This window comes from Phalacrocorax carbo, chromosome 7 (assembly GCF_963921805.1).
Source record: "Phalacrocorax carbo chromosome 7, bPhaCar2.1, whole genome shotgun sequence".
Taxonomy (NCBI): domain Eukaryota; kingdom Metazoa; phylum Chordata; class Aves; order Suliformes; family Phalacrocoracidae; genus Phalacrocorax; species Phalacrocorax carbo.
Window position 1 is genome coordinate 4,592,004 of NC_087519.1, and position 27,010 is coordinate 4,619,013.

General features: G+C 42.2%; 1 protein-coding gene across 2 annotated transcripts in view; it reads left to right on the forward strand.

Moving 5' to 3' along the window:
* ADAMTS17 (ADAM metallopeptidase with thrombospondin type 1 motif 17) overlaps positions 1-26,690 on the forward strand; it is a 195,700-nt gene extending 169,010 nt beyond the window's left edge. For both annotated transcript variants that reach the window (XM_064456130.1, XM_064456129.1), the window contains 3 exons: positions 2,818-2,970; positions 18,749-18,926; positions 22,113-26,690. In XM_064456130.1, coding sequence (XP_064312200.1) covers positions 2,818-2,970; positions 18,749-18,926; positions 22,113-22,264 — 483 coding nt within the window. In that variant the 3' untranslated portion in view covers positions 22,265-26,690. The remainder of the gene's footprint in view (positions 1-2,817; positions 2,971-18,748; positions 18,927-22,112) is intronic.
* The last annotated feature ends 320 nt before the right edge of the window (positions 26,691-27,010 follow it).

The window sequence follows — 27,010 nt, forward strand, 5'->3', positions numbered from 1 at the left end:
TGCCAGTTTGAACACTTTTCATAACTAGGACTTTCTTCAGTGGTAATCACTTTAATCCTTAACATTTTAATCTGATGTTATGGAGTAAATATCACAGTAGTGGTGTCATTTTATAAATACATTTTCTCATGTATGTTTTTGAACCTTTTGGTTATACAACAAAAAACAGTTGACCACACTGATGTCTGGTCCCCAATCAAAAATGTGTGTTTTCAAAGCAAATTCCAATGCAATCCTCATTGTGGAAAAAATTAAGTTTCCCTTTTATTGCCAAACACTTGAGATTGTTTTGGACAAAGTACTGCTCAAGCCATTTTTAATGACAAAAATAGACTGTCAGAAAAAGATGACTCTTTCTACTGTTAGGGAACAAGAGTAGAAACAGAGTTTGGATTTCCTTCAAATAAAGGAGCTGTGTCTTAACTGCAAAGTTGTGTTGCTCCTTGGCAAAACCTCGTGGGATTTGACTAAGTAATTTGTTAATAAAGTAAGGCCTAATGATCTCAGCTGGACACTCAGGGACTGCACGTATTCATTTGTAGGCTGCTTTGTTGTGGAATCTCTGTAAAATCTATATGTCACAAAATTCTTCATGAAAACAGAGGACTTGAGGAAAGAAAAAAACTCTTAAAGAGGGTGATTTATATGTGACCACCAAAGATCTGTTGGAAACCTTTTGCAAATGCTGTTTTGTCTAGGAAAGTATATGCAGTATTAATCTGTGAATGACTTAAAAGCTTGTGGGAAGAACAAACAGTTGGTGTTTTTCCCAGACTTGCTTGTAAAACCCACCTAGAGATTTCTCCTACTGTGAAAAATACTCCCACTTCAGTTTGATTTACTTTGAGTAAATTGGATCATTTGAAAGATCTTATATATTGTGCTTTGTAGTTGGAGATGAACGAGTGCAACCCTGAGGAGTCCACCCTGAGGACTGAGGAAAATTATATATAATTGGGGAAAGTCTATACAACTTGGGGCAAATTCATGGCTTTAAGGTACCATTTAGGGAGCTCCAGCCTGGGATCTCTGGCAAGTCTCGCGCTCTGAGGAGTCCAGCAATGCAGTTTCTGGAGTTCCAGAAAGCCTGGAAGAATTCATCCCCGTATCTAGCAGAACTATACAATTGTGCTTGTTGCAAAGATGTTACGTCCATCTGTAAGGAGGTCACACCATGAGCAGCACATAGTAAATTAAGTGGAAGGTTTCCCAGATTTTCAAGAAGTCACTTTGTAGTGCTCTGAAGTATTTAAAGGCATGTCTGTTTGCTTGCCAGCTCATAAACGCTTGTCATTCATGTCCTTAACAAGGCCAGCGGGTCAGAACTGCCTGGATTGTATTTTTAAGACGGTTAGACAGGCATGCTGAGATTTGTCCATCTGATGTAATTTATATCAAGCTGACGCTTGTTTCCAGCATGGACCCCCTGGATGGAGAAGCTTCTTGGAATATGTTCAAAAGACCTCACAGAATATCTCATATCTTCACTATTTATTCAGCGTCAAATCAACTGTCTTTTCCATGCTGATCCCCTGAAGGGGAGAACTTGACATGCTGGAGGAGGTTAGTTTTTATCTCAGTTGGTACAGATATCGTTTTTCCACCCACCTGTCCCCAGTGGCTCTTCAAGAAAATTTCTCACTCTTAACCACTGCAGTGGCATGAAAATGAAGCGGGGAGAGACTAGCTACGCTGTTGTGTAGTGGCATGTACGTACATGGCTGTGACAGCCGCCACAGATCTCTTATTACCGAACTGGTTATTTAAAACAGAAATTTTGTTTCGGATCATGCCAGCGTCCTTCTCCCACCTAATACAGCTACTGAAATCAAGACAAATTCTCCAGTAAAACAGAATTTCCAGCCAACCATTGGCAGAGGTAACAAATGGGTGACCAGATATCCCTGCTCTTTAGAAGCTACCTCCATTGCGCCCAGGCACAAAAACATTTGTGGATGTGATGCTCGCTTGCATGAATGTTTGTTAGAGCGCCCATATGTTTGAATCAAGTCTTCCTTCAGCAACTGATTCTAGCAGCTCTAGCAGCCTGCTGTTTTCTCAGAGGACTTCAGACAGTCCCTGCTTATGCTCTTGGTGTTACAAGTCTGTCTTTCATCCCTGCTGATGTCTGTGGCTAGCTTGCTGGCCGTGGGTGGAAGCTGACTGCAACACTGTGGCTCACTGAATAGTGCCTCTCCTGAGCTATCCCCTTTGTGCATTTGAAGTTCTCCGGGACTAACAGAGGGATGAGCATAGGGCAAATCAAGGAGTGTGAAGGTCACGTATGTGTTTCACATGAGAACATGTGTGAGAACTGTGACTCTGCCACAGTATATGCAAACTGTACGGCAGAAATGTGTTGGTAACAGTGGTCTGCTGATTTAAAAATGCGTTTATCACCATCATTTTACTCCCATGATACATCAAGGGACGTGGCAGTTCTGTGCTTTAAATCTCAGTGTGTCCTTTTTCAGTGTGGATGAAGAGTTCTTAAACACAAGGTTTATGTTTTTTTCATCTGTAACACCAATTCTAGCAAAATGCCAGCCGATATTTTTCAAAGAAGGTTGATTTTCAGAATTACCATTTCCTAATTACCATTTTTCGTAAGTAAAATATTTCACAAGCAGATATCGCGCTTTTCAAATTACTCTTTTATATTTGAAAGGAGTTTAGATTATTGGGAGAAAATCTTACAGGTTATCAGTTTTCCTCTGTGTTCGTAAAACCAGCTTTTCCTTGTAGCTATGTTACCAAGCTAAAAGTTATCATTTCTAGGCATCATGTAACAGAAACCAAATACCTGTTGCTTTGCAGTGCTCGGCAGACTGTGGCAAGGGGATTCAGAAAAGGACAGTGACGTGCACAAATTCTCAAGGAAAATGTGATGCAGCCACCAGGCCAAGAGACGAGGAAGAGTGTGAGGATCACACGGGCTGTTACGAATGGAAAACAGGCGATTGGTCTAAGGTACCAGGGAACGCTACATGGTATTTTCTTTCTAAGGGCAAAGATGTTCGGAGTGCTGTGCTTCCGTGTGCTGTGTTAATCTGCAGTTTAAATACTTGGAAAGGAAGGGTTTAATTGGTTTTGATTGGAGGTTTTGCTGGGATTTAAACTTTCCCCTTGTGCCATTTATAACCCAAACATTGCAACACAGGCTTATGGACATGACCCTGCAAGTTTTAGAGATGTGTATTCCAAACAGGATAGAAATGAGTATTAATTGACAGCTTAACCATCCAAAGGCAAAACCTGTACAAGATTCCTACCACAGGTGGACTCTTGTTGTCAAAAAGCTACTCTATAAACAGTGCTGAAACTGCTTTCCATCTCTCAAAAAGCAAACCCTGAATAGTTCTGGCTAGCAGATTGAATGCTACAGAAAAGAGTTCATTGGCAGCATCTTCTAGGAGTGCAGGGAGCTAAGGAGGTGTCCCCTGCCCAGCCTAGGCAAGCTAAAAAGAAAACAGCGGAAGGTTGGTTTCCTTGAGTGTAAGAATGTGTTAAAAATTTTCCCTTCGAGTTAGGAACTTAGTCACTGAGAAAAAGTGAAATCTCACAAGGGGGCTGTGGTGAGAGTTTTGTCTCCCTCAGAGCATCAGTATGGAGCTGAGAAGAGAGCTGGGCCTTAGCCTTCTTATCCCGCAAGTGATAAATCCGAAGGTTTGGGAGAACTCTTGTTAAACTGAAGACTACTGGGGGGAAGCGTGAGGAACCCCTAGCAGAGTCACACAGAAACAGAGGATCACTGAGAGCACTCACAGCTGAATTCTGTTCCTCTGCCTCGTGCAGGTCCTGCATGCAGAGTCAGACAGCACACTATTTTATTACCACAGATGCAAGACTAGAGCTGTGCAGCTGAATTTCAGGCTAGTCTGGGACCTACACAGCATAGTCTAGTCCTAGGCTTATTCCAACCACCTGAAATGAAAGCAAGCTATGAATTTAGAGGCAGAGCCAAAACCATCAGTCCCTTCCTCTGGGCTGGATTTTACCTTCACTTAGGCCTGTCTGAACTTAGTTTCTGCAGTGACATCAGTGGAATTAATTCCCGAATGCAGTGGATTAAACCAGAGCAGAGTCTGCTCTGTGTTTGCGTTCTGATCTTAAAGTAATAGGTAGTTTTGCTTGGGAAGGAGGCCTGGCAGTGTGAGAAACTCAGCCTTTGCCAGTGTTGTTCATAAAGCATCCTTTACGTTACTGACTTCATGTTTGCATGAAGAACTAAAATTTCCCAGGAATATTATATTCCAGTTTGGTTTTATCATATCTTTGTAACTGTACTGTTCTTTAAACAGAAAGCCTACTTCGTGTTCTGGAATGTACGGCATGTGCAGAAACCACTGGGATACAGTAGTTGCATTTTGCTTTCCAAAAACCCAAGCTCCAGCAAGCAAAATCCAGTGAAACAGAGGCCCGTGATGGGCTTATCTGCGATAGCAATTTTTTTACATTGTGATTAAAAATTACAAATATCTGTAGATATACTCTGACATACATACATGAATTTAATGGTGTCAGTGCTGGAGAATGCGTTAAGAACCTGCCACATACAAGAGGTCTGTATTTATGCTGAGCCAGGAATTTGTGTCACAGAATGTTTAGAGTATTGAACATTATTTTATTCATAACTTGGCACACAGAGCCCATGCAAGCCGGCCAAAACAAACAGTTCCTGTGTGTTTAACAGGTGAAATAACATTATTTATTTATTTGTGGAATTTTAAAACATCTTGGCATGCAAATTGACCCGGATGCTCTTTATAGGGAGGAATATGAAATAACTGTGTATTCACTGGTTACATGGATTGAAGGTTCAGTACTATATGAATGGTTCCAATCTGATAAAGATGTTGGCTCACTGCTAGGAAGGCTGCAATCGTACATCGGTCACAGTAAATAGTGTTGTTGATGGATTTAGTGTCTGCATGTGAGCAGGACAGGATCAGTGCAAAATCAGTTGTTATTTGCAATTCTTAACTCAGGATCAGGATCCTCCCCGTGCAGACGGGCACAAAAGCTTATGTGCTGCGTATGTGGCCTGCTTCTGTCTGCAGAGAGCTTGTGCCAGCTCTCTGCTTCCCAGGAATTTCACCCTGTGTGAGTCCAGCAGGATGTTCTTAGACTTAGATTTGGTTTATAATGAGCATTTAAAACTGTAGACATATTGGTTAATTCTGACTGGACACTTAGGTCACACAATTAGATTCTTATTCTCTGTGCAGAGGGGCAGACAAAAGGCACCACTGGACTGGTAGAAAAGGGTATGGGAAGATATAATTCTTTGAAGAAAATATATCGTCCCAGAAACCCAGATAGCTGAAACGTTTGGTGTGGAATTCAATTCTTTGCAAATCCTGAGCGAAGGATTTTCATCATGAGGATCCAGCAGCTTTAATGCAGGGCTCACGCTTAGGGGAACAGCCTTTACAGCTCTGAGCAACTCCTCTTTGGTGTTGTCCAGCTTCAAACGGTTCCCCCTTTAAGGAGAAACACAAAGTCTGCAGCAGTTAGATTATAGTGAACTCTTTAAATTTCATACTTCCAGGGTAAAATTCCACTGTAAAACGTTTGTTGCCGGTGCTGTAAAAATCGCTGTGAGAGAGCTTTGTGCTGACTAAGATGGAAACTTTTTCTATTAATACAAATTGATCTCAGAACAAGCAACAACTTTTTGTAATTAATGCATTTGTTACATATTGTTAAGAATCATCAGGGAAGCAGGATTTAACTAACAGTAGTAATTATCACAGATTAAAACAGGGGGCTTTGATGCTTTATGTGCAAACAGCTTTCATGGTGGCTTGGCCTCCAATCCCTAATTTCCCAAACCAAAATCGTTTGAAGATAGCAGGAAGTCATGTAAGAAAGAGGCAAAACCTCATTTAAAAAGTTAAGTCCAGATACAACTTGTAAATAGAACAGGCTGTTTGGCTGTAATGGCAGACTGTTATTTTTATGTTAGTAGTAGTAGTATTTATAGAATACATGGACTCGGTGCATGGGAAGACAGATTACTTCCCTAAGGAGCTCCCAGCCCTATATAAGTAACTCGCGTCTGACAGCGATGGACATGGTTATCCTAAATAAGGTCTTAGATCCTGTTGCATTCAGAAGGTGCAAGAAGGGACAGCGGTTAAAGCTTCAAATCTAAGCCAGAAGAGTTGTGGTTTTATGTTCTTAGGCTCTGGGTCTGCATTTGTATAGAAGAGGGGAGGGCTGGAGGCATGGGAATGCTGATCTTTAACCTGCGCCTACCAGCCAAAACCTTGTCCACTGGCCTTAGTAACGGCTCTGCAGCCATTGCCTGTCCATGCTCTGAAGAGGAGGAATTTTTTTTCATTTGTTGTCTGGTTTATTTGCAGATGGTCCTTACTATGTATTATAGCTGTGGAAAGCCTTTGGAGCTAATTGAGCAGATTCAGCAAGCAGCCTTGGCTGTGATATTTGTATATTTGCAATGTATTTGCAGCATATTTCAAGTGTTGCACGATGAACCGATACATCTAGTTCACTTTCCAAACACATAGGGCCAGGTCTGTAAAGTTATTTCGAAGGTCTTTGAAGTTACCTCTGTTAGTCCAGTGCTTGAGATTAACTGACTGCCTCCTGTAATTCTAAAGACAGAGTATTGTTCTGCTACTAAACCTCCCTTACCGCTGCTACTAAACTTCCAACTTCTCTGCACTCCTGCAACTCCTCTCTTAAACCTCTTACCTTAAAGTGATATTATTTTTATCATTTAACACAAACGCAGCATTGACATGATAAGCTACATAACTAAACTGTTCCTGGCCTGGGAGTCTTTGAACCTAGTAGCAAGACAGATTGCACAGCAAGAGCCCCACTGAAGGCGTTAACCTGAAATCTTTTTTTTATCGTTGCCTGGATTCTTCAGAATTGCAATTCATTATATCATTCTTTTTTATATATGATGCAATATACAAATAGGAATCCAAGCCATCCTCCCATTCAGTCGTTTCTTCCAAAAGGAAATTCCACATCCAGTTTGCATTCAGTTAAAGAAACAAACATCTCATACACTCTTTCTACTTTGAAATAGCTCCTCCTTGTTTGAAATCTGAGCTGTTAAATGTTCTAGCACTGGAAGCGTTTTTACATTTTTGTTGTAGTTGTGCTAGTCAAAAGAACAAGTTGCTCAGTTTCCCAACACTTGCCTCAGACTCCTAGGCTGCTGAAAAGACGCCTCTTGATGCTTTAGCAAGACAGTAGTTCATTCTTTCGTGATGAATTGTCTTTTGCTGACAAACTTTATGTCAAGGATTACATTCCTGTGAAGAATGCAGGCAGCTAGTGAACAGAATGTGTCTTCATGTCTGTGGCTCTCTGGGAAGCTTAGCAGGACGCACAGCCTGAGTCTGTACCGTGCGCCTGCTCCAGGCTGCGCTCGAAGGGATCGGCTGCGGGACCCTGACTTGGCATTGAAGTCTACCTTGACTCACGCAGCTGAAAACATATGTCCCAAACGATGTGGGGGTGCCTGCTGGCCTGCTGCAGGGAGATGCGGGCTTGAGGTATTGGCTGGCTGTGGTGGCGACAAACCTTGTGCTTGAGGGTGAACAGCGCTAGGGAATGCTTTCGAGCTACCCAAGGCTCCCCCTGCCGAGTCCTCAGCTCTCTCCCCTTCCGCTCTAGTAGTAATGTAGCAGGGAAAGCTCTCAGGTGCAAGTGCACAGGCCAAGGCTGTATTTTTTTTAGTTCCGTTTCTCCAGGTGACTTTTCAACTCTTCTAGGGTATAACTGCAGACACAAGATTATATAGCAGGAGCAATTCTCCAGAAGATTTTTATGTATTTTTCTTCATTTCCAGTTTTACTTAATTGTTCCACTATTTTATATGCCTTGACATACTCTATTTCTGTCCTGTGACCGAAGTATTGTATTTCGAGCCAATGGCACAGAATGGTTCAGGGTTCCCAACTTAATTTTTTTGGCTCTTCTCCTTTTAACTGGTATTATATCAAGGAAGGTAGAATTACAAGCAAGATACACTAGCTCCATCCGTCAGTGCTGACTTTCACAAGGGTGCATTTTCAGCTTTGTAGGCAGAAGTTTAAACATGCAGCTTCTGTGCCTCAGGCAACAATTTAGCTCATTAACCTATTATATTACATAGCCCAGTGAAAAGATTTTTAGAAGGAGAAAGATACATAGAAGCCCTGTAATATATTGGCTTTGCCATATTTTTTCTTTGCAGTTACGGTAGATGCTCTCTAAATGCTAAGGCCTATATTAATCTCAGATAACCCAATGTAAATCCAGGGTAACTGACTCTCATTCTTCCCTACAACCTATTGGCCACAAGCCAAGGATCTCACTCAGCACGGTGGGTCATATATCAGTCTCTCTTACATTAGTGTAAATCCAGATTAATTCAGCCACTTAAGTTAATGCAGGCTTATGCTAATGCCATGCAGATCAGAATCTGACCTGCCGGGCTGTGCAGGACCTTTGGGTCTTGTGTAGGAGCCATCACAGAGACATGCTTTCAGGTGAAAACAGAAATATGTGACATGTCAAGCTGGGCTTCAGCTAGGAGAGAAAGTAGAGGAGAAATCTTTTTCTACCACTTTACATCTTGTATAACCACCTGGCACAACTTTCACTGGATTCAGAAAGACTCTACACTCCAGCAACTGGAAAGGTCTAGTAAGGATCAGCTTGGCAAAGGGTGATGTTAAACAATATTCTTGTTGCCAAATAGTGTCAGTAGTGATAAAACACATCTGAAAAATTACCTATAGCTACCTGCCCTCCCTGGACATCGATAGCTGCCAATTTCTTTACAGCATTTTGCTCAGCCTATGAAATGCTGGTTCTCATCCTAGGAGAATATTAACAGTAGGGAGGAAAAGAAATCTAATTTTCTATAGGAAAAATACCGGTTTTGTGCCAGACATTGAGGTGTTTCATACTGAAGATCGGCAGTCATTCATCACTGTGGGTGGTAACAAGGATTCTGTAATTGCAAATTAATGGTTTTGGCAAGATTACAGTAGATTGTTTTCTGTAAGAGATAAAACCTCTAGCCTTGCAGTACACCAAAAAACATGTTGCGGTTGTTTTTTTGGTTTGGGTTTTTTCTTTTGTGTTTTTTTTTTTTCAAAAATACTCTACAATCTTCCAGTGCCAGGAAGGCATGTTTTCTGCATTCCAAATGTTTGGGAACGTCAACAAAATCCTCTATATGCCTCGCTTTTAATGATTAATTCACATTACGTGATAAGAAGAGCAAATCAAGGACAGCTGTGGTTTGAGAGGTATATTTAAAGCTGATGTAAATATAGAAGCAAACTGTCCTTTGTTCTAACATTCATTACAAATTCATGGCTTGACCCACCATCTGTTTATGATAAGCTATGGACAACTTGTTAATTCTTCATAAAGGTCATAACTAAGTTCATCTTCTTCTACCTTGGAGAAAATAACATTTCTGGTTGAATTTGGAGAAAGCTCCGCAGGAGGGATGGTTGCTTAAAACTGCAGTCGCACATCATGGCTGACAGACCCTTTCCTGCCGCTTAGTCACTTTGGCTCAGCAAATAACCTCATGATTTATGGCTGCTCACGTGCATTCAGCACCGCAGCTAGAAACTGATGTTGGAAGATCATCTGCAGGCCTCATTGATGCAAATTAGTTGTTCTCCAGAAGGTGGTAGGGCTGGATTTGGCAGGAGAAGACCCAACAAGCTTTAGGTTTCAAACCCTTTGCTCCTCTGGTCCTAGGCATGACCAGAAGCCAGAGCATCAGAGTATCCTAAACCTAACTACTGCCCCTATGGGCTGCTCTAAGTTGCACTGCTAGTTGTGGTTCCCCATGGTCTCTTCCTCTGGTGTGTGATCACTGATGTGCAAACCCCAGCCTTTCTTGCCAACAGCTACCCCTGGCTACAGAGGGTGTCAACAAATGGCCCAAAATTGCTTATTTGCCAGGGACACTCCTCATTTTGACAAAGTTGTTGCCAGTACCCTCGTAAAAATTTCATGCAGCCCTTTAGAAAGGAAGGTGAAAAGCCATAGCTCTGCATTTCTGAAGCAGAATGGTACCCTCTTGTGTTACGATGAGTTAAAACCACCACCTTTACTTTAACCTCCATTGAGGAAATGCATCGAATAAAACAGATCCCTGTGTGAGAGAAAGCTAGTGTTTGTTTTACAAAGCAGAAACTACCCGTCTCTTCTGCTGCAGCAAAATCCATTTTGTTTATAATACTATGGGCCAAATCACTGGCCCACCAAAGTCAATGCCAAACTCCCAATGACTTCGCTGAGTTAAGGATTTCAGCATAAAATGAAGATTCTGGCACATGGTTTATGGTTTACAAAGGACAGAGCTTCAAGGCTATTGGGGTTTTTTTTTGTCATTTTCACGTCAATACAGGGCCTGCTGGAGTTTTCTCTGTTCCCTTTATGATTTTATTCTACGAACTTAAGTAAAATGCAGAATCCAGAATCCTGAATCCAGAATAAGGGTTCTGAGAAAAAGTCTTAGATCACTGAAGTAAAAGCCTCAGGAGGAGAGACGTGAGGGGAGACATCTCGATGCTCCTGCTGCCATTTCACAAATCTGTCACCTCGCGCTGGTTAAAGCCCAGCCCAAGGCCCTTCTGTTGCCTTGTGCCACCAAGTAGAACCGATCGCTCTGTTGGTGACAAACTCAGAAATGTAGTTTTCATACCTCCACTGGAAATATGCATTTTAGGAAAGAAGGGAGCATTTGTATGAGTTTTTAACTCATGTTAACTCGTATTAACTACAGAGTTCTGCATGGTCCTGGGTCCATCACTTAACTGATTTCACATGACTGATTCCTAGCCATCTGATGGGTAGGTGCCTTGTTTGAGATAGATGTTAACCTCCGTTCATTTAGTCATTGTAAGACAGGCAGTTCCAGGTAGTAGTTTCATCTCCTTTCCTTAGTAAAGGCTGAATTGCCCCTTGATGTGGTGATCTCTGTCTGCTGACTGCAGAGAGAACAGAAACAGAGCTCATTCAGTAAGATGAATCCCACCCCTTTTGCACTTCGATTTTCTGTCCCCCCATTTGTGAAACATCTTTAGCTATGGTCTGGGGTGTAAATATTGTATAATGGCACTAAAGCAAATTGAGCCTCTATCTAGACTTGTGCTAACTGCCAGCCCCGATCGATGCAGCTGTAGTTGGAAACCTAGGCATGGAAAGTGAAGAGAAGCTGACTACAGTGCTGGCTGGGGACTGGAAGCTACAGAAACCAAGTCCTGCTCATGCCTTTGAGGCAATGACTGCTCCTTGTCTGCACAATAATTTGCACAGCTCACCTCTGCTGGAGTTTCTAGGCACATCCATAGTGCAAGTTATTTTGATGGTTCCTTAGTAAAGGAGAATGTGCTGCAAAAAGACTGTCAGTGTTTCGTTTGAAGTGGAGCACGTTCTGTCACAGTGTTACTGTCTCATGTTCCAATACAGCCTCCAGTGATCCTGTTAATTGGAAGAATAACTTTTCCTTTTTGAGATCTTTATTTAAAAGCCTAGTAAGTGCTTTTTTTTTTGTTGTTGGAAAATTAAAGCCTCACACCAAGATCACTGGATTGGAAATGGAATTCCATCATGACTGTTTTACCCTTTTTTCTAACGTGAAAAAGAAATAAAGCATGCAAGACAAGCCTGTTCAAGTATTAGCATTCATTTTCTCTGAGCTACTCTGAGTTGTTACAATGGCTAGGATCAGTTTTTAAAAATATGAACAGTAGCTGATTCACCATTTAAAATTTGCACCTCTCACCTGAAGAGATTTTTGCTCCTTGAATCCTTACAGCACCCAATATGTATCACTAGCAGGGACTGCTATAATTTTGCAGTCTTTCCAATAGCCTTTTGAGATCTATAATGGCTACTGAGGCATTAGGTGACGAACTGCCAGAACCTCTTTAAAGAGCAATTAGTATCAGCTTGCTGGTGATCCCTTGTTTGACTGTGCAGAGAGATGAAATGTGATGTTGGTGCAGCATCATACATTTCAAAGCTGAGTAGCTCCCTGTCCAGAGAATGCTCAGGCAGGACTGAGATGGTAGAGATGAGCAGCCTCTTGCTGAAGTTAAGCAATCCTAATGGATTCCTTAGTTTAATTACTTTTTTAATAAATTGCTTTTAGGTAGCATTGATCATTAACTGATGAGCCACTAAAATATGTGATCAGTGGAGCTTCAGTTCCCAAGATATTCTTTCAGGCTAACGTCTGCAACAGTATGTGGCTCGGTGTGGGACTGTAGCTCATATCGCCCATAAAAACATTGCTCAGCATAAGCAGCGCATGCTGCTGTAGAAGCAGGGTGAATTCTCAAGCAGCCTGAGCTTTTATGTGATCCCACGGTTACAGGGTTGTCCCTTACTATCTAGTTTACTTAAAATTAACTTGATTATGCCTTTTACATAAAATGTTTTTCAGCATCATTTCCTTGCGGTTTTTCAGGTGGAATAAGCTATGGAGTACTTCCACTTCGTACCTCCCACAGATCCAGACATTGCACACATGCTGCAGGTGGCATGCTAGAATATGGCAATACTGTATTGTTTTGCATCTCTGCTTGATCCTGTTCCTGAAATCCAGTTTGAAAGCTTGTGAGAAGTAAATTCTGCCTGATTGGTATAACGAATTAAATAACATTTCCTCAGTAGCATCCACCTGGGCTGCACCGCATAAGTACTTAAGGGCACTGTCACTACCCAGAATATTCATGCATTCAGCTCTTAATCTCTGAACTCTCTGTACACAATGGAACTTTTCAGAACAGCAAAGCCAAGCTTGATTATGCAGTGAGATGTGCTGGATGTACTGGTCAGGTCTTGTTCCTTAGGGTCGTGCAGTTTGAAAGCACAGCTGTAGGCAGTTTGCAAAGATTGCTTCTCTCTCTTCTTTTTAAGATACTGTCACATCAGCCATGAGCTTTTTCTGCTATAATTTATTGTTTCTTCCCATACTGAGTCAGAAGGGTATGCATTTTCTCTTGGCTAAATTAAACAAATCAGTCATTTCACAAAAGTTTTCACATGAAAGATTGTTCTAAGCAAGACCAGATACGTTCTCTTTACAGATCTGGGGTTCAAAAAGAAGAAAAAGAAAAAAAAAAGAAAACAAAAAAAAAAAAAAAACAGAAAAGAAAGAAAGAACAAGGAAGCTTGAAAAACAGCTTACAGTTTGCTTTGGGCTAATTAGATCTTATCAGATCTAAGACAGAAATTTCTTTCTTTAGGATGATGCCATGGTGAAAGTTGACCTGGTGTTTATGAAAGCTTATTGCATGCTGCTTTTCAGCTAGAACTATAGAGTTTAAATTAGCGATACTCAAAAAAAGCCTGATGTTAAGGTGTCCGGAGCACTGACTTTCAGAGCACACACATGTGTACTATTAAGGTCTCAGGAACGGGGTAATTACAGGACATTTGTCATTCATCTCAGATGTCGTGTTAGAATGTTATTAATAAGAACTTGTCTTGCTTTCTTTCTGACTTTCATAGAAGCAAGAAATAAGACCCCTGGGGGGAAAAACTCTCTACCCTATCCTAACGCCTTGAAATACTTGAACTCTGAAGTCAGTAAAGCATGACTCTGTCTCTGAATATTGGAGCTTTAACCATAGTGTTATCCTTGGCTTCAGCAACTTTCAGCAAATTGGGGACAAACTAGTATCTTTAAACATCAGATGACTGCAGACTGACGAATAAAGAAAAAAACCATCTTGCCTTCAGCTTAGTTATGACAGTCATCTTGAACTATATCTCCCTCCAACAGATCAGCCTTCTAAATATTGGAGTGCATTCAGGATTGGCTGAAGGAATGCTATGACCTTCTGCTTGAAAAAGGAAGTCTCTTAAAACAGAGACTAACATCTCTTAGAAGTTAGAAAAGTGACGTTTTTAAAGGTGACACGTGTTATGAATGCATCCCTGCCTAGCCAGCGGCCCTCAGCTAAGGCGTAAGCTATGCTTCATTATCCCATTCAATCCTGAACAGATCAGAGCCTGTGCTCTATGGTGGTAAATCTGGACCTTTTCCTGTCCCCATTAAGCCTCAACACAGGGCTTCTTTGGACTGGTCTTTCTTACGCGTTCCTCCAGCTGCTCAACAGCAGCCCTGCCCTCGCTTCATTCATTCTTATTCCTCTCTCTTTCTCTGGCTATCTTTTGTAGATCAGGAGTTGATGAAGTCCCTGACATAGCTCAACACTTACTGTAAATTCATTCTATTTTAATACCTAATATTCTCCTGAGGCATTTGCTTTCAAAGCAATTAGGCATCTGTCAGCACCTTTGGTGGATTTCAAGCTTTCATATCAGTATCCTAAGGTAGAAATAGCATTCCAGTTGAAAAATCATAGCTTGGTCTTAAGGTTGGAGTTTTTCAGTGAGTAAATCTTCTTTAAGCTGATGAATGCAGCTGCTGCCTTGACAATTTGTGAGTTTATTTCCTTCTGGATATCCCCACTGGCTTGCATGTTACTGCCAAAGAATGTGAATGGAGGCATTTTTGTATTTCTTTTCCCTTCTCAAGCGGTGTTTGAACTGGGAATTACAAGGGCTCTCATTAGGTTCGCTTTTTGTAACTGTTCATTAACCCCCCTTTTCTTACAGTGTTGAACAATCCTTTGATCTTTGCATGTGGGTGGATTCCCAGTTTACAATGGCTCTATTGTCAGTTTAGTGCATCGTGGTTAAACTACATGAATTTTGCATATGCATTTTTCTGATGGTGATATCACTGGCAATGCCTGGTGGAAGGAAAAAAACACTTCTTTGTTTGACACCAGTGTCTCCATTCAGCCACTTGTCCGAGCCCCAGCTTCCCAGGCAAGAAGCCTGTGGGTTTTCTCTCAGTAGGTGCGTAGCAGTTCAGGTGGCAGACAGAGATTCACGCAGCTCCAAACCAGGTTCCAAAACCGGTCCTCCACATCCACAGATCACTTTACTCCATCATGACATCAAAACGTGTGTATCTTGAGATACACAACGTCAATACATCAATGCTTGTAAGGGCTTTTCTGATTCTCAGAGTATGTTTCAGGGTATGTTTGTTAATAGCATTGTGAGAACTCAATATTTGCCCAAAAAGTCCAGCGTCCATCAACAGCATTTTTCAATACGATCAGCACAATTTCACTGTGCAGCACTGGAGCCTCCCTGCGTTCTGCACAGTGGAACTGTACCGGCTACACTGAGCTGTAATGGTACTTTTGCCCCTGCAGCCCAGGCACACTCTGCCACAAGCGATATGCTCTCTCCGGCAGCTGTTGGCTGCCTGGAAGGGCTCTGTTTGCAAGATGGCCACAGCACCTTTCCTTACTCAAACTCCTCATAACCTGTGTCCGAGCCTGAGGGTCCTGTGTCAGGGGGCACAGAGTGACTCTAGCCCTGAAAATTGTTCTCTGGATATGCTTACTTGCTCCATAAATATTTGGGAACAGAGAGACTATAGCAATGCGTTTAGCTGTCCAGAGTAGGAGGGAAGGTATTTATGGGAATTTGCTGTTCAGTTGGAGTTTGATTTTTATGCCTCTTTTAATGATGTCCTCTCTTCATAGTGCAGCATGAGTAACAATTCCCCCTTTGTATGTATTTTGTATCTATTCCTATTTCCTATTGAAATTCCTAGGAAAGAGACTATCCAAGTACAGAGTTGAAAATTTCGTCTTAAAATAAGCCAGATGTCCAACCTTCCTTTAGCTGCCAAGCCCAAAAGAGTTCAAGAAAGATGTTAAAATCTGTCTTCCTGGCTGTGAAAAACTAATTGCATAGCATAGGTGATGATCCCAGTCTCCCAGGAGAAGGAATAAAACTGCTTCGGGCAAAAACTCTGCTGTTATTTGTCTAAGGATTGGAGTTGGCAGTGTCTGTGGAAAAAAGTTTCATTGCTTGCCCTCCTTGCTGGTTAACAAATGCAGAGACAGGAACACAGACAAAGGCAGGTGAGTGTTTGTATATTGGTATCTGAAAACCTTATTCACCTTATGAGAAAAATGCTATTTTCTTTCTTCCCTTCTTTTTTTTTATTTATTTTTTCCCCTCTGCTAAGAGCATTCATAAGCACAGGGAATGCCTAAAAGCCAGAGACAGGGGTTTCAGGCTCACTATATTACAATCACGTGAAGGAACCCCATGGCCTCAATGGGTTATTTTATGCTTAAGTGATAACAGCTCTTCTGTTCGTAAAATGGATGTGCAATTCACTCCCCTTGCAAAAAGTTTTGTGAGGATTAAGATTAGTAAAGCCCTCTGAAGGCTGAAAGTGCCATTGAAATCCTGAGGATTAGAGGTTGCGTATGACTAGTGAAGTGGAAGGGCCTAATAGTTGCGTTTATCCGGATAAAAGTTGTTAACTTTAAATCCAAATGTAATGGCCATGCCTGACTGGCTTCCAGACTGGTGGAAGTGACTGAGGGCACACAGTGCTGGGTAAGAGCAGACGGACACCCAAGACTAATGAAATGCCTACATCTCACTGCAGAAGCTCAAGTAATGAAGGTGGTTTAGATAAGGGACTTCTAACAATTGCTTTTTGGAACAGTTCACTGTAGGGCATACGGGGAGGGGCTCATTCAGCATAGCCCTAAATCCCATAACCACTGTTGAGCTGTTAATAGACGGTGACCAAATTTTGATGTCAAGTCAACATCTAAAAACCCAAGTGCAAAAAATCTGTTGTAAACTAGTGTGTTGACCCTAAACTGAAATAAGAAGGATGAAAAGGGAAAAAGCCAATTATGTATTTAAAAAAAGAAGTTCCAGAATGCCTGTAAATTTTTCATATAGCATGACTGCTACCTTCCAAATATGATAATCAGGTCATGGAGAGGGCTGCATAGCTGGAAACGCAGAGGTAAACTGCACACCAGTGGCAAAGTCCAAAAGGAATCTGAGCCAGAGGTTGTTCTGAATGGAGAAGTTCAGTCTAGAGAAAGGCACTCAGAGAAAGAAGAAGAATAAAGAGCAGGTGGAATATAGGAGAAAAATGAAGAGAAAAGCAAATACAGATTTGCTGAGTACACCAAATACAAGAAACCTGACAATAAACAGTCGTTAATGTGAATGACTTTGTTAGAGTCTTTGTTATTTTTGACAACAGACTTCACTGATCCTACAACTCCTCCTGCCGAGAAATAAAGTGTTCACATTGTGCAAATATATTTCTGCACTGCGTTGTCTGAAGCAGGACTCCATCAGCCCTATTTTACGTGGTCCTGTTAATCTGAGGCCATTTATTATTGGGCCTTTCAGTGATTCACACAGGAAGGAAAAGCTTCCTGTGCTCCAGCCCAGAACAAGGCTATACTTCTTGTATCAGATGGTCTTTGAGAAGAGCAGGGTTTTTTTGGTGATACTTACAGGACAAAATAACCACAGCTTTGGCTTCGCTGTGCCCTCCCCTATAGATGGGAGAGGTGGAAGCCTACGTGCATCCATGAGTTCTTTTGACCCTGGGTCCTAGCCTTACAAGCATCCACACTGCACACACATCCTTTGTCCTTGGACTTCAGTCCAACCTCAGTAGTGCTCATCTTTTGAGCCACTTTAATGTTTGGCACGCCATTTTTAACAAGGACCACTCTGAGGCAATAGTGGTTTTCACAGAGAGAACTCCACTGCCCTGACTTTGTTCAGAAACACCAGAGGACAGAAAACATGATCGTTTTTTACATCATCCTAATTACATCTCCTGAGTTTTCCCCACCTCCTCCTCTCCCCACACACAGCTTGTGTGTGGCTTTAGCAGAAATAGGAATCTTACCAAAGTCCTGCAACCCATTGTTTCTTTATTTTAAATACAAGTTTCTTTTATTAACTCCAGCTGGTGCACCTCACTGTGCTCACTGTGTTTGCTTTATTAAAATTGAACAGCGTGCAAGTAGGACATTGTAAATCACAAGCGACTGGGCCAGGGGAAGAGGGAGGGAGAGGCAGGGACTCCAACTGTATGACAACAAAGAGAGCATATAAACAGGCTGGGCCTCCTGGCTAATAGAAGCCAAAACCCGTGGAGTACAATTTGCAGTTGCTCCCAGGAGGACAGACAAGTGCCAGACAGTTAGCAGGGGTAGATGAGCGTGAATGCTTGAATACCTGATGTGTTCTCCCATATACTGGAACAGAGCTTCTATAGAGGTCTGGGCATGCAGTAGGAGCTGCCTGCCTCTGCTGTAATCCTTGGTTTTATCTTGTATCAGTGCCTGGCAGTGGTCGTCTTGTCTGTGGAGGAAGCCTTGTTAGACAATCCAAGTCTTGGAGAGGGCTTTTAAGCCAAGGCAACCAGTACCACTTGGGTCACTCTTGGGCAGGGGGGTGGAAGCTGCTCGTCTGTAATGAAGCAGTATACATTTTCCAGCTTTGCCTCTTTGTGGCTGGTGGAGGGAATTGCACCTTTGCCTGCTTGAACCTTGTGGGCATCCAAGGGACAGTCAGTGTAGGTGGACTCAGAGCAAGTCCAGACAGAAAGACAACAGCTTCCTTCCCTGTGCCAGGGCAGTTCCTCTGCTCACAGCACTCCCTGAAGCTGCAAAATCATCATGGATAAATGCAACAGCTCTATGAGGGTCCCTGGCTGACACGATGCCCCCGTTGTTGAGTCCTCAGCACCGTAGCGAGCTGCCAGTCTGCTGCACACCTCAGCTCTGGCAGTGATTTTTCTGGTGTATGCGTATATGTGATTTTGAGGCTGCTCGGTTTGGACCATGTCTCAGTGCCTTCTCTCCTCCAGTGCTCCTCAACCTGTGGGAAGGGCCTCCAGTCACGAGTGGTGCAGTGTATGCACAAAGTCACCGGGCGCCACGGCAATGAGTGCCCTGTCCTGTCCAAGCCAGCGGCCTACAGGCAGTGCCACCAAGAGGTCTGCAATGAGAAGATAAACGTCAACACAATTACCTCGCCCAGACTTGGTGAGTGAGGGGTGTTGGGGGGAAGGTGCCGCCTGTGAAGGACCAGACAAAGCCCAGGGTCCCAGTGTGCCCAGTGTGATAAAAGTGGGGCTTCCAAGCATTGCCCAGGGCCAGAAATTAGGAGAGAGCCCTGCAGTCAGACTCTAGACTAAAGGTCTAGTGTGAATAGGTCCTCTTTTATTCATCAATCCCTGTCTCAGACTTTGCCCAAGCTGGAGTGCTCAGCACTGGAGAGACCTGAGAGACCAAGAGGAGCACAAAAATGGTGGGTGATTGATTGATTGATCACAGAGGGAAGGGAGCTGACAGGCGTATCTTTCTCCATCACAAACACCTTCACACACTGCTTTCACTGGGGTGAGTGTAAAGTACAGTAATTTATTTATCAGTGCCCCAGGAAAAGTACATGACCTTGACAAGTAGAGCATCACTGGCTTTTTTACCCTTTTCATTTGCTGCCACGAGAATGTGGTTTGATGAATTAATTTGCCCAGGGAGGCAAGAGAGCATCCAGCCTCTTTCTGCGAACCCTTTGATTTTCTGTCACTGTCCTCCTCACCCTCCCTGCATCCCGTGGGTACCTGGCTGAGATGAGAATACGGTGATAAGCCTTCTGTTCCCCAGAACACCTTAACACTGTATTTAAGAAATGGCCCTAGTTAAGAATGCTTCTGTTAATATAAAATTGTGGGAATCCATGTTTTTCAACGTCATATTTGCTCAGTTCATAAGGAAATAAAAATATATTTTTCCAAACTCCAGCCCAGTGTGTTCAGCCACAGCTCCAAGAACCAAGCTGGTTTCTTTACGTTTCACACATCATCACCAGTAAGATGAAGCTAAACTACGCCATCAGCTACACTGACACAGCCTCATCGGTGCCTCCCATTACTTTTCAGTAGAAGAGGCTGGGTTGTAAACAATGCTGCTAGGAGCTTACCAGAAAGATCAGCCTCCACCCTCTCAGCAGTGCCAGTCCTTTGGCTAAGAAGCCTCTAATACACATGAAAAGGCAGAACTGCTAAGTAATAGAGAACTATTTTCTAATAGTCCAGTATTAAATAACAGTTAAACTAGGACTGAACTTGAAGCTTCTGAACTGAAATTTGTTTCCCAAAAGTTTAACAGATGTTTAAAAGAATATGGGAAATTTTATTCTTGCAAATGCAGTCATACTGAGGAGCTTCTAACCTCTTTTGTTTAAGAACATATGAGAGTACTTCCCAGATACTTTAGCACTAAGAGCATAGTGGAAGGAAAACATTTCATTTGAGAAGTAAGCCCTTGATACACTGATGAGACAAGAAATCCATCCTAATTCACATTTTAGGACAAAGCAATAAAAAGCTCACGTGTTTAGAAGACTAAGGAGGCTCAAGTCCCTGCTGAAAGTAATCTGCAAGTAATTTGGGATGCTTTTGTCTCTAAACCAGGCTTGGAATCACCAGGGCCAGAAACAATGATATTTGATATTAGCAGAAAGATATATCATTGAGTGTTTTGCTCTTCCTGCTTATAAACAAATTCTTACTGGATTATCTTTAAACAAAATTTTCTGTGTTCTGCAATGGAAACCTCACCAAAAAAGATTATACAGAAAAAAATTCCAGTAGTCTACAAACGCCATGCTGCCTTGTCCCCACTCCAGAATGTTTTTCGTCCCAGGTAACATTTTCAGAAGTATCTAAGTGTGGAGTTCACCTCACCTGACTTTTACATCTGTGCCCAGTGTCCTTTAGTGATGACACGATCAGAGGGGGTTTATTCTGTTCCTCGGGCGCCTGACCCGTGTTGCTTCCTGCCTTACTTCACAACCTATGAGCGACCCTGGACCTCCAAAATATTTGAGTCCTAGCCTTGTTTGTGGCTTGGTCTCTTTCTGTTGCATAAAGTCTCTCATCTCAGATGTTCTTGCAAGGTGTGTAGTTTATTCAGCTACATCAGCTTTTCTGAAGGCTGTGCCTGGTCGAAACCAAAGCTAGTGGGGAGTGCTGCGGGTCTAACCGCCTCAAAAAGCCCCTCCACTGCTGGCACACTCAGAAACACCTCTACCCTCCCGCCATTTAGGATGGTCACTTCCACTCAAATTTTTTTTCCTCTCAATCAGTTTTTTTTTAAATTGGCTTCACGTTCCATTTTTGCTGGGACAGTGCAACTTCATTCCAGCAGGTTCTATGAAGCTTTTGCTTCTCCTCCAACTGAATGAAGCTTCAGTGATAAACATGCCTACCAGTTTTGCTGCCATCATTTTCTGGTGCTTGGCACTGAGACTCGCAGCTAAATACAGGATAAGGGCCTTTCCTGGTTTCGTGCAGCAGAGATGAGCAACAAGGGACTCAGGATGCTGCTGGGTCAGCACCTTTCGATGTTCTTTAATTAAACCATTTTTCCCAAGCTCAGAGGACACAATATTCATTTAGAAGGTTTTCCGATTGTCACAGCATTCGTAAGGATGCTACATACAATTTATATTTCACATACCATAAAAAGCACTCACTCTATGTGTGCATTTTTATCAAGTGTACAATTTCGCTAGTCTTACTTTTTTTATAAAAGCACATGTGACCCTTTAATGATATTGTGAACAGATTCAGCAGCAGCGTCTTCATGCTGCTTTACCCCCTGCACAAACCTTTTGTCAGTCTGAGGAAGTTTCAGCCACCCAGCCCCTCCTCTCAGTAGCTAATTGTTGTCCTACTGCTCTTGCTAAACTAAGAAGTACTATTTTTACTTGCTATTAATTTAGCTTTACATCCATCAAACTGGGTTTGATTTTGCTCATCTGTAAAAACGTTTTCCGCTGAGAGGATGATGGCCGCTCCTGAAAGCCTGCCCTAGCAAAGCACTCGCCCTGGGAGCACGCAGCCTCCCACCGACTGCTGCGAGGTGTTCATGTGCTGAAATCTAGGGCGATGCTTTAGACATTTTCTTCATCTAGGCCTGTTTGTCACTGAGACAAAATAGGTACAACGTGAGGAGGCTGGTGCTCCCACAGTCATGCCCAGCTACACCCTTGCACTAAGCACTTCCAAGAGCCTGATATTTCAGTAGAAAGAACATCTGCTGATCTCCAGTGCTGACGGCAGGGTTGGCCCTTTCTTCCCTCAGATGCAGTGATTTTGATCACACCTGCAATGCTGTTCTCTGGCTAATCTGCTAGTTTCTCCTTTCTTTTCTTGTCCAAAGCTGCTCTCACGTACAAGTGCACAGGCGACCAGTGGACAGTGTACTGCAGGGTGATCCGGGAGAAGAATCTGTGCCAAGACATGCGGTGGTATCAACGCTGTTGCCAGACTTGCAGAGACTTTTATGCAAACAAGATGCAGCAGAAGAGTTAATGAACCTGTGCTACTTCTTAGAGTATTACAGCTATTTGTATGTAAATCACGGACTAGTAGGTCTGAGTACTGGAACTTCATGCGTTGCTACAATGTGGTGGATTCCAAAGCATACCTAATAAGACTTGAAACTAATTCTACAGACTGGATACCAAAGTAATCCACTCATCCACCTTAAAAAAAAAAAAAACAAAAAAAAAAACAAACAGAAAGAGTCATCTCAAGGAGCCAATCATTTTATCTTATTTTGACATCCTTACATTTTTCATTAATGCTTTTTACTTTAATATATTAAATCACCAGCCACTGGATGGCTTGCTACCATTAAAGAAAAGGACAAGAGTTGCAAAGTGATTACATTGACTAAGGTTATGGGTACCTCCATGGAGGGAGGCCTCTGGCAAAATAATTCAGCAAAGGTAGAGACATTACTTAATCTTTTAATCTTGGCTTTCATCTGATGTTTTCTGTTCCCAGCAGTTATCCCACTGTGGAGTGGGCTTGGAGGGACACACATAAATGACAGGCTTAATTTAAAGAGAGGATTTGCTGTAAAAGCTTGTGAAAACCGATAGCAGAGGATGGACAGCTCTGAAATTCCTGCAGAAAACTCAGTACAATAATATCCAACATTCCAAGTCATATTTCTTAGAGCAACTAATAGGGTCTGCTCTTCTTTCTAATTTTAAAAAACAATCCTCTCTCTCTTCTCCACAGAATAATATAGTTTCTTTTATGAAACCTAATTTTTCTCTGAGCTTAATGAAATGGAAGTGCATTAACAGCAGTAGATAGCTATTTTTAAGCAAGAACCATTTACATGAGATGGGAGAAGCCAGAGATTGTTTCATCCAGTAGAACCCACTGGAGGATTGCTTGGCCTAATCTCTCTCCAGGTCTTAGAAGTCAATCAGATAATGAGACTGAATTTATTTTTTTTAAGACAACCATGAAACTGGACAGGGTTGGTACAGAAACAGGATTTGGAACAACCTTTGTGTGAAGGACAGAGTAGAGAGCAGAACAGGTGTTTCCTATCTCTTGGCTCTTGTATCCATCCGAGGTTACGTAGCCTTTTGAATCAAAAGTAGTCAGTGATAAAAGACATTCAAAGTGAAATCCTGAGCTTGTTGAAGCCATAAGGCTAAGACTTTCATTGCCTTCAGTAAGGATTGGGTTTTACCCCCTGTATTTTAATGCTTCCTGTCTTACTCTTGTGGTGCTATCAGACTGGTGCTATCAGCACTTAGCAAGTGCTGCATATATGATACTCCCTTCCATGTCTCTGCACTTTAAACCAAACGCCTCTCTGAGATGTGAGACTTGAAACAGGAGCTCTACCCAGGGCAGAGCTTGTCCCCTCCGTTAGTCATACAGATCGATGTCTCTCTATCATACCTTGCTCCAGCACGTATCATTTCCCTTGCCAGGGTCCAAGGTCAGTTGTGCAGTGGTTAAGTTACAGACCACTTTTCAAGGTACGGACAGATCCGTTTGGATGAATTGCAGCTTTGTACTCGCTCTAGAACCGTGTGTTACTGTTTTATTCTTTGGAGATGAGTGCAGACCTAAGCCCAGCTACTACCCCCAGCCCCTAGACCGGTCTGAATTGCAGCTCACATTTGTCCTCAAGTTGTCTTTGTTGCTGTTGTCTCTTTTTTTCAATGCAAGGAGGGATGAAGACTCTTAGTACCTAACATATCTTTAAAGCAACTTTTTCTTCCTTATCACAATCCCTTCAATATCCAGAACCTCGCTGGAATGACTCATCAGCATTTTATTAAGAGCAAAGTTTTTCCAGCACAGGGACCTAATGTTCCTCAACAGAGTGATACTGTGTGGGCTTCACATTTGCATCTGCGCTCATTAGTGCAAACGAGCGTGTGTGCACACAAGGGCTGGCCTGTATGCACAAAGGCACATTTGCACACAATTTTTTCTCAAGTGCCTGTCTCAAACAGCTCTGCTTTCCGATGCCCCAGATGATTTTCTCTATCAGGGAAATGATTCCAACTTGTTTTTTGTTGTACTGGATGTTCCTTTGGCATCTTGTAGTCAGGATCAGACCTCCTCCTTCTGTTATTCCCACCCCGTAGCCCAAACGCAGAGGTTGTGTAACTGCTTAGCAAATAATCAATGGAAAATGTTGCTGGCAGGTGTGAAAGGGAAGATTTAGGCAATACCGCGGTGATGTTCAGTTAGGCAAATTAATCAGTAGATGAACTGCTAATGAGAATGTCCCAAGAGATCAGACAGAGCCCAGAGGACCTAATTTATATTGGTAATGCACAGTGGTAGGTTTTTTTCCCCCTTGCCTGCTGTCGTACCCTGCAGTAAGGCAGCCCTGCCTGTACAGCAGGGCTGTGACTGTCCTGGCTGCCTCCCTGCCACCACAGCCACCTCACAGCAGTTTGGCTGAGAGGGGTCCCCTTACATCCCTCGCTTCGTTGGGAGTTTGCTGTTTTTCTTTTGATGGGCAACATTTGCCCATGAAGTGGCCTGGCCCGATGAAACGCCACCCCCCTGCTGATCATTTTTGGCATTACTAACACTCACGTTAGGCTGTTGAAGGATTTGCCACCGAGCTTCTCTGTTACCTTGGAAGAATAGTATGTGCATTTATTATTAATGGGAATCAAAAGTGCTTTTAAAGAGCAGGGCTCATTTTTCCTTCCGGTGCTGATCTGTCACCCTCTCTAGGCCAAATGTGGGCTCTTAGAAAGGTACATAGGAAAGGAAGGATTTTAGTTCTTATGTTTTTCACTAATAATTCACTACTGGCCACTGTCCAGAGCAGCATACTAGGCTAATTAGACCTGTGGCCTGTCCCAGTATGCTGGGTCCTGGACTTCAAAGGACATTTGGGTCCAAGTTCTGGGTCCTACCTAAGGAAACATGAATTTACAAGGAAGTCTTTCGAATGTCTGAGCACTGAAAAAAACACCTCATTTGCTCTCACAGCCTACAGGTTAGGGTGCATCAGCCTCTTCTTTTTTCTAATCAGAAACCGACATTAATTAAAAACTGATGGCACAACACAGCTCCATTTTATTACATTCTCTTACTTCATACGGTGACAACCTTCCCATTTTATAATAGCCAGAAAAATAATAATAATTAAAAAAGTTTAATTCTGTTCAATACTCCTGCACTTCTGTTTTGTATCATTTTATAGGAGCTTTACTATGAATTTACAGCTATGCTCTGCCCTCAGTTACTACATACTGGTGAAAAGAAAGTTGTTTGTTTCCGTGTATCTATGACAATACTTTTTTTAGTTGTTCGTAAGAGATTGACACTCTTTTGATTACAGTGGTGGTATTTCCATATTGTAAACAATACTCTGTACTGTTACTAAAGTACTGTACATTTCTAGTTGCACAATTGTGTTATTGAGTGTAGATTCTCACTATCTCATGTATGGTGCTATTTTTTGTTGGTGGAAAAGAATCTTAGCGGTCGATTATTGCTTGATATTTTATTATAATACAGGGATATATTCTCCATGGCAATAATATCATTTAAGTTTTTCATTACAGAGTGAAATGTATATATTTTTCCATTAGCTAATTTGCATATGTACTGTATCCATGATAATTTTCTTTTTGGTGCTGGTTATAAATAGAAAAGATAAAAACAGTCAAACTGAATGGAACCAGTTGTAAATGAAAACAAAAAAAAAACAAAGAGGGTCATTCCATTTTGAAAAAATTTGAGTATGTTGAATAATAAATTTATTTTTTCCATAACAACTTTAATAAGGTTTCTGAACATGAAAAAAAAATATAAAGCAAATTAAATAGCTAGCATGAAAATTAAGAGAAAGGAGTGAAGCTGTAAGTAGTACATTATGCATCTGTCTAATACCGGACTGAGACTGGCATTCAGTTAAGTCTAGGCCAACTGTTTGATAGCTGTGGTAGGTGTAAAAGGTCATTTGTCACTAAAATTCTGGCATCTCAGAGTTCCCAGTGTGCTAACAAAGAAAGAAATGATGGGTCTTGTCCCGGTCGGGTTGCAAAATAAAGCACGGGGAATGTTAATACCTGATTTATGCCTTGCAAGGTCTGTGGTTGGTGACACAACAGTAGAAAATGCCTGTCTGGAAAATGTGAGCCAGGCTCCGTTTGGGGTATCGCTGTGTATGCCTGAGCAGGCTGTGGGGAAACTAAAGCTTATGCGTGGGGGGAGGGACGTTTTGCAAGTGCTTTTGAGAAAGGTTGCTTTCAATGTATGTTGGAGCTGACACGAAGTGCGGCTTGCTGTATGTTTAATGGTAGCTGCTCCACAGGTGCAACCTGGTCATGAAGGCTACTGAGCATGTGGAAATTTATATTGGAGCAAAATTATCCCATCCGTTGGAAAGGTATCTACGTAACCTAGCTGCACACTTCCCTGGTGTGAAATAAACAGAATTACTTCAGTGCCAAGTGTTTTGGATGTCTTTGTTGTAGGCACTAGCCAGAATCTTTGTACTACTCAATTCCCCCCTCAGCATGGTGAAGATGTTTTTTTGCAGACAGCTGCACACAGATATGCCTGTAGGATCCTCTCCCATCCTATCTTACAAAGATGCCACCATCCATATCCCATTCCAGCTCAATTCTTGTTAAAAGGATGCTTCTTGGCGGTGGGAGCAGCACCTTTCTAAAGCAGCCTTAAAAACAAGCCAAAGTACAGTTGGTGTGAGAATCCTCCCCCCAAAATGATTTCCAGAAATGGAGTTTATACTTATATTAAAAATAG